This window comes from Bufo bufo, chromosome 3 (assembly GCF_905171765.1).
Source record: "Bufo bufo chromosome 3, aBufBuf1.1, whole genome shotgun sequence".
Classification (NCBI taxonomy): domain Eukaryota; kingdom Metazoa; phylum Chordata; class Amphibia; order Anura; family Bufonidae; genus Bufo; species Bufo bufo.
Genome location: NC_053391.1, coordinates 214,883,337 through 214,890,850, shown reverse-complemented (window position 1 = coordinate 214,890,850; position 7,514 = coordinate 214,883,337). Strand labels below are relative to the sequence as shown.

Below are 7,514 nucleotides of genomic sequence, written 5' to 3'. Positions count from 1 at the left end.
ACGGACATCTGAATGCAGCCTTACAGGCGGGTGATCAATGACAGGGGGGTGATCAGGGAGTCTATATGGGGTGATCACCCCCCTGTAAGGCTCCATTCAGATGTCCGTATGTGTTTTGCGGATCCGATCCATGTATCCGTGGATCCGTAAAAAACATACAGACATCTGAATGGAGCCTTACAGGGGGGTGATCAATGACAGGGGGGTGATCAATGACAGGGGGGTGATCAGGGAGTCTATATGGGGTGATCACCCCCGTCATTGATCACGCCACTGTAAGGCTCCATTCAGACGTCCGTACGTGTTTTGCGGATCCGATCCATCTATCAGTGGATCCGTAAAAATCATACGGACCTCTGAATGGAGCCTTACAGGGGGGTGATCAATGACAGGGGGGTGATCAGGGAGTCTATATGGGGTGATCAGTGGTAGATAAGGGGTTAATAAGTGACAGGGGGGGTGTAGTGTAGTGTAGTGGTGTTTGGTGCTACTTTACTGAGCTGCCTGTGTCCTCTGGTGGTCGATCCAAACAAAAGGGACCACCAGAGGACCAGGTAGCAGGTATATTAGACGCTGTTATCAAAACAGCGTCTAATATACCTGTTAGGGGTTAAAAAAATCACATCTCCAGCCTGCCAGCGAACGATCGCCGCTGGCAGGCTGGAGATCCACTCGCTTACCTTCCGTTCCTGTGAGCGCGCGCGCCTGTGTGCGCGCGTTCACAGGAAATCTCGGCTATCGCGAGAGGACGTGTATATGCGTCCACCCAGAAGAGCAGGGCCGCCGCCAGGACGCAATCCTGCGTACGGCGGTCCTGAGGAGGTTAAAGGGAACCTGTCATGTGGATATTTGATTATAATCTAACTAATTATATACAATCATTAAGTACTAAAAAGTGCCTTAGATGTATTCACTTACTGGTGTGACAGATGGTTACCTCATAATATACACACAAAGATGCCACATGCCGCATGCTAATGAGCTGATTTGAGTCCAGCGTGATCTCATTGAGTCCAGCGTTTATTTAATTAACAGCTATAGCCACATTCATTGTCAATGGGGACAAAACTGAAATGAACGAAACGGAATGCACTAAAAAGCGTGTTTCTGTCCGCGATGTGGTGCTGAGCAAAAGAGATCGGTCCTGACACACAATGTAAGTCAATGGGGACGGATCAGTTTTCTCGGACAATATAGAAAACGGATCCTTGACTTTCAATGGTGTTCATGACGGATCCGTCATGGCTATAGAAAACATAATACAACATGATACGTTTATGACAGATGCATGCGGTTGTATTATACTAACGGAAGCGTTTTTGCAGATCCATGACGGATCCAGAAAAAACGCTAATGTGAAAGTAGCTGGGTAGTATGTGTGTGTAGTGTATATATAGTGTATTTATGTATGTGTACCATGTATATGGTGTATTTATGTGTGTTGCATATATATGGTGTATGTATATGTAAACGTATCGTGATGCTGTGTAGGGAACCTGTTGTTAAAAATTTGAATCCCACCCCTGCCTGCCCCCACATCCTGTTAAATAGCTCAGCTGCACAGCTATCAGCCACTTACATACAGACGGCTTGTATGCTACCAGCCTGTAATCAGCAGATCTATTTCTCACTTTCCCTTCTGTAGAAAGTCCATTATTTGTAGACACAATAGATATTTCTGCTAGTAATGTTAGTGCAGCGATCTACAGTCAGAACCGTGTCCTTATAAGCAGGATATAGATCTCATTACTGACAGCTCACACTACCTGCACTCTCTTCTGAATACAGTATTGTGTGCAGTCCGTACAGTGAGCAGTCACTTGTCCCACACAGATTAGTACAGTGTGACGACACACAATGCTATGTACACATAGAAGTACACAGTGCGGGAGCTTTATCAATACTGGTGTAAAGGAAAACTGGCTTTGTCGCCCACAGCAACCAATCAGATTCCTCCTTTCATTTTGTGATGAAGCTATGAAAAATGAAAGGTGGAATCTGACTGGTTGCTATGGGCAACTAGGCCAGTTCTACTTTACACCAGTTTGATAAATGACATCTATACATGTAAAGAAAAAAAATGTCCGCACTCTCAAACACTTTATTCACTCCTGTGGTCGCAATGTTTTCAGCTCATTCACAGAGACTTTTTTTCAAGCTATAAGCTGAAACGTTGCGACTAGTGTTTCAAGTCCGGCGTACAAGGTTTGGGTTATCTAAGAATCCATATGGCTTTTTACGGCATTCACCAGATGAGTTGGATCACGTTATTTTTTTTAGAGCAGGTCGTTACGGACACCGTGATACTTAATATGTGCATTTTGATCGCTTGGTATTACACTTTTGTGATGTAAGGTGATAAAAAATAGCTTTTTTGGCACATTTTTTATTTTAATATTTTTTTACCGCGTTCACTAGACGGATTGGATCACATGACATTTTTATAGAGCAGGTTGTTACGGACACGACAATACCTAATATTTGCATTTTTTTTATTTTATTTTACACAAAAGCATTTTTGAAAGAAAAATCATGTTTTTGTGTCTCCATTTTCTGAAAGCCATTTTTTTTTTTTGGGCGATTTTTTTTGCGGGATGAGGTCACGGTTTGATTGATACAAATTTTGGGTACATATGACTTTTTGGATCACTTTTGGGAAGTGAGGTGGGTACAATTGCAATTCCATCATAGTTTTTCTTTTTTCTTCTTCTTTTTATGGCGTTCACCGTGCAGTAAAAGTAACATGATCCTTTTATAGGTCAGGTCGTTACGGACGCGGTGATACCAAACATGTTTAGTGTTTTTTTTTTTCAATTTTTACCCAATTATATGTTTGGATATAGGAAAAAGTTAGATATTTTTTTTAACTTTTTTTTTTTTTACACTTTTTTGACCCAGACCCACTTGGCTCCTGCAGATCCAGTGGGTCTGATGGCTCTACAATACACAGTATAGTGTACTGCAGTGTATGCCTGATGACATAGGAAGCACAGCAGGCTGTAGAACAAAAACAACAAAATAGTAAATGAACAGAACCAATTGGAGAAATGATTTTCTCCACAAAATAAATTAGTGTAAAAAAATATATATTTATTTTTTACAAAGGTGTCCATAAGGGTTGCTGTATTTGACAGGGCATCACCTGACATTATTATATTCATTTGGAGAATACTGGGCGCATGATTGAGGAAGATGTCCCCCAGGTGTGCTCAAGTACCAAATCTGTCCCGAAGTCACTAAAACTCTGCCTCCTCTAGTTTTCGGTACATGGGGGACGTCACCAGCTCCTGCTTTTTGGAACCGCCCTAGTTTGCACGTATACGGAGAGCCCCTGCGCAGCCCGCCTCTCATCTACCAGTACGCATGCGTAGAGCTCCATGCCGTGCGCAGGCTCACTACGTACTCGCTTCCTTCCGACGCATGCGTTATCTACAGTGTCCTGCACGTCGCCACTGACGTCACCTCGCCGTGGCCGTTAGAGTAGAGAGGGAGGGCGAGAGGGTGGCCTTCATTGCGGCGGCGTACTGTACGTGCGCTGGTGGCGTCGCGAAGCGGTCAGTTCAGGGGTTCAAAGAGGAAAAACATGGCGGACAACAAAGGAGGCGGTGGCGGAGAGACGGAAGGTTCCGTGAGCAGCGACAACAACAACAATGGCAGCGGACAGGACGGGAACGCTGCGGGCACTGAGGCCCAGGCCATGGAAGAGACCGAGAACGGGGAGAAGGCTGCGGCCCCCGTTGTGCCAGTGGCTGCCCAGGCAGCGGAGAGCCCGGCCCCCCCCTCCTCCTCCTCCTCAGCAGCGGCCTCTTCTTCCACCACTGCCCCATCGTCCACGTCGTCCGTGGTGTTTAACCTGCTGGATACGTGTTCCGTGTGCAAGCAGAGCTTACAGAACCGGGACTCGGAGCCTAAACTGCTGCCCTGCCTGCACTCCTTCTGCCGCCGCTGCCTGCCGGAGCCTGAGAGGCAGCTCAGTGTGCCCCTGCCTGGTGGCAGCAACGGGGACATCCAGCAAGGTGAGAGGCCGCATGTGCTGGCGGCAGCTGTCACGGGGCACAGCTGTGGTCACACCAGCCTGCCCTTCGTGCACTAGTGTCCTTTTCCAGTGTTTTGGTCTCTAGTAATGTCTGTAAAGTTGTCCGAGTTTCAGGGGTCTCGGTGTATTCTGCTTGGCTCGCTCCTCAGCGTTGCGTCCTGCCGTACTACTTGTCATCTGCTCCACGTTTCTAATGTTGTTGTCATTACTTGGATCGCACTTGATGCTTTGTGGACCAGCTATCCCAAAACGCTGTACGTTTGCGAGCAAAACCTATCCTTGAAGTGTAGCCCAGAAACCCAAAACGCGCTTTCTTTTTTTTATGGCAAGGACTGTGTTGGCATCATCCGAGAAGTGGAGAAATTAGTTGGTGTTGCAGGCGCCAGCCGTTCCCGAAAACTTCTGCCAGATTATTCACATGCCCAGTGGCTTTTCTGGTCTTGTCGGTATACTGCTGGTGTGAACGGTGCTGTATATGGGAACGCGTTCATCGCTGACGTCGGTGGTGTAATGTTACCGTACACTATTAGACTTTATACTGTATGGCAGGCACGCTCAACCTGCGGCCCTCCAGCTGTTGCAAAACTACAACTCCCAGCATGCCCGAACAGCCTACAGCAGGGCATTTGGGAGTTGTAGTTTTACAACAGCTGGAGGGCAGCAGGTTGAGCATCCCTGCTGTATGGTATTGATTTGCTTAAAGGGATTGTCTAGCTGATTATTTTTTCTTTTTTGAAGATGGGTTAGTGTAAAAAAAAAAAATATATATATATTATATTAATATATATATATATATATATATATATCTCTATATCTCTATCTCTTACTAGGTGCATGTCAGTGGTGGAACTTTCATCCCATATTCCAGCAAAAGGGTAGCCGAATATAACAGTCAGTGGGGTCTGATGGGTGGCGATCATGCCTGGCAATATGTCCGATATGGGGCTTACATAAAAAAAATAATTATCCTATACGCACCACATTTGTGAACCTAGCCTTACCAATCCTCTGACACTTCCCAGCCCCCCAACTGTCTCTACTTCCTGGTCCCACTCGACACACCGGAAATGACTGCTTGTCACACTTCAGTAAATTGTATTTATTATGTAGAGAAAGTATTTAATACAAGGCACTTACTAATGTATTGTGATTGTCCATGTTGCCTCCTTTGCTGGTTGGATAAATTTTTCTATCACATTATACACTGCTTGTTTCCATGGTTACGACCGCCCTATAATCCAGCAGCGGTGGTCGTGCTTGCACACTATAGAAAAAAGTGGCAGCCTGTCTGGTGACCGCAACTGTGGGAGTGAGCATAGGCCAGTGCTTTTTCCTATAGTGTGCAAGCACGGCCACCGGTGATGGATTGCAGGGTGGCCGTAACCATGGAAATGATGAGTGCAATGTGATTGAAAAATGAATCAAGCCAGCGAAGGAGGCAATATCGACAATCACAGTGAGTGCCTTGTATTAACTTTCTCTACTTGATAAATGCCATTTGCTGAAAAGAGAAAACCCCTTTAATGTTTCTAAAAGATTTAGCAGTTGAGGGATGACTGTCACCTGCAAAACACATATTAAACCGACCCCAGTACCTTACAGTATCCCCCAGTGTGTTGCTAATCATGTTTTTCTTTCCTCATACTTGTTTTCATATCAGTTGGCGCCGTCTCCGAGTCAGGCTTGAAGTCAAGGGGGCAGCGGCCTCCTTGCTTCAAGTAAAGCTAAGCCTGCCCCTTACCCCTCCTCTACAATTAGATGGACATATTGCGGGGATCGCGCTCTTCTAGCAAAATGCAGGCGGGGGAGTGAGGATCATGCTGTAACAGGCAGCGTACTGCGCATGCACTAGAGGAGAGCGATCACGGCAGCACGTCCATCTAATTGTAGAGGAGGAGTGAGGGACGGGCTTAGCTTTATTTGAAGCTAGGAGGCCGCTGCCCCCTTGACTTCAAGCCTGACTCGGGAACGGCGCCAACTGACATTAAAACAGCGTTTTGAACAAGTATGAGGAAAGAAAAACAGGATTAGCAACACACTGGGGGATACTGTAAGGTACTGGGGTCGGTTTAATATGCGGTTTGCAGGTGACAGGTTCCCTTTAAACTATGCGGCAGATCAAACCGGGAAATATTTTGGCGCCACATTTAGTCCTTGTGTCCAGAGAGATTTCAGATTCGTTCTGTGGTCAGATGCATATCTATGGTCCGTTACTTTACCTCACTGAGTTCAGGTCGGAGATTTCAGAAAATAAACTGGGTCTTGTGGCATCACCAGCTGCATGGAGGAGTTGAATCCCAAGCTGCATAGCTGAGCTGCATCCTGAGAAGCGGCATTCTGCAGTGCATTCACAGATGCACCATGTGGTAGCGCACAGTGCCTGCTGCTTCATAATATGACTCCATAGAGTGTTTCTAGAGATTTTTGCCATCTGTCCCATAGATTTATTTTAAGATTCTCATTGGGATGGATAAGGCAGGGGCTTCTTGGCTGTGATACTTGCTGCTTTAACATCGATCACTGTTTAGCACTGCAGCCATTGAACTGAATGGGGTTTTGGCGCAACTATCCCAAAATGGCAAAAAAAAAAACTGCACTGCTGTTTACTGGTCGCCACAGCTGTTACATCCCCGTCCAGTTCAGTGGCTTCGGGGCTGCACAACGATCTTTGGTTGTAATCAAGATCACCGTGTAACCCCAGCTAAAAAAACGGAAGAATAAGTCATCAAGCTGACCCATGCCATTGCTGTCATCAGTCTCAGTAGTGTCTGCATCCATTATCTACTTGGTGGGAAAATATCAGGATCTCATCTTTGGAATCGGCGAGATGTTAGTGTTCGTCATGATTTACATAAAAGTAAAAGAAAAACGAAACCAAAAAACAATTTAATACCTGATATCGTTCCGATCTGTTGTATCGGTCATCCCATTGGCATGAAATATTAAAAAAAACAAAAGCGCAATGAACAAAGCCTGAGTCTTAAACCAAATGGGAAAAGATTTGCGTACAAAATATAGTCTCCACCATTAGATCACTAAGACGGTATACAGAGCGGGTCTTGCTGGTAACGTTCTGTCACTAATCCACGAGGGAAAGTAAGGAGAGCATCACGGAGAAGTACGATAAGGAAGGACAGGGATGGTAACGCACTTCTTTCCCTGTGGTGTCTGATGAACACGCGTCAGTGAGCAGATATCTGGGAGTGAAGGCTACACGCCATCTGACAGTCCACATGACACGCACGTGATCAGCTTCTGGCCAGTTTCATATGAATGAGTTTTCTGCGGCAGCGTCATTTCCCGTCCTGAAGTCTGCTCCTGTGACTGCACCTGACAGCATTGTCATTTCTGATGCTGTGTGTCCCTGCCCTACATCAGCTGAGGGACACACAGCATTATGCACTCGAAGCTTGTTTTCCGCAGACGACTTGCTCATCTGAAACTGGCCCGTTGGAAACAAATTACTCCAGAGGATATG

At 45.9% G+C, this 7,514-nt stretch overlaps 1 protein-coding gene across 2 annotated transcripts in view; it reads left to right on the top strand.

Annotated features, from left to right (window-relative positions):
• Positions 1–3,424: 3,424 nt before the first annotated feature.
• The window catches only part of TRIM33 (tripartite motif containing 33), a 116,341-nt gene continuing 112,251 nt past the window's right edge, over positions 3,425–7,514 (top strand). For both annotated transcript variants that reach the window (XM_040423922.1, XM_040423921.1), the window contains exon 1: positions 3,425–4,016. In XM_040423922.1, the coding sequence (XP_040279856.1) occupies positions 3,584–4,016 (433 nt within the window). In that variant the 5' untranslated portion in view covers positions 3,425–3,583. The remainder of the gene's footprint in view (positions 4,017–7,514) is intronic.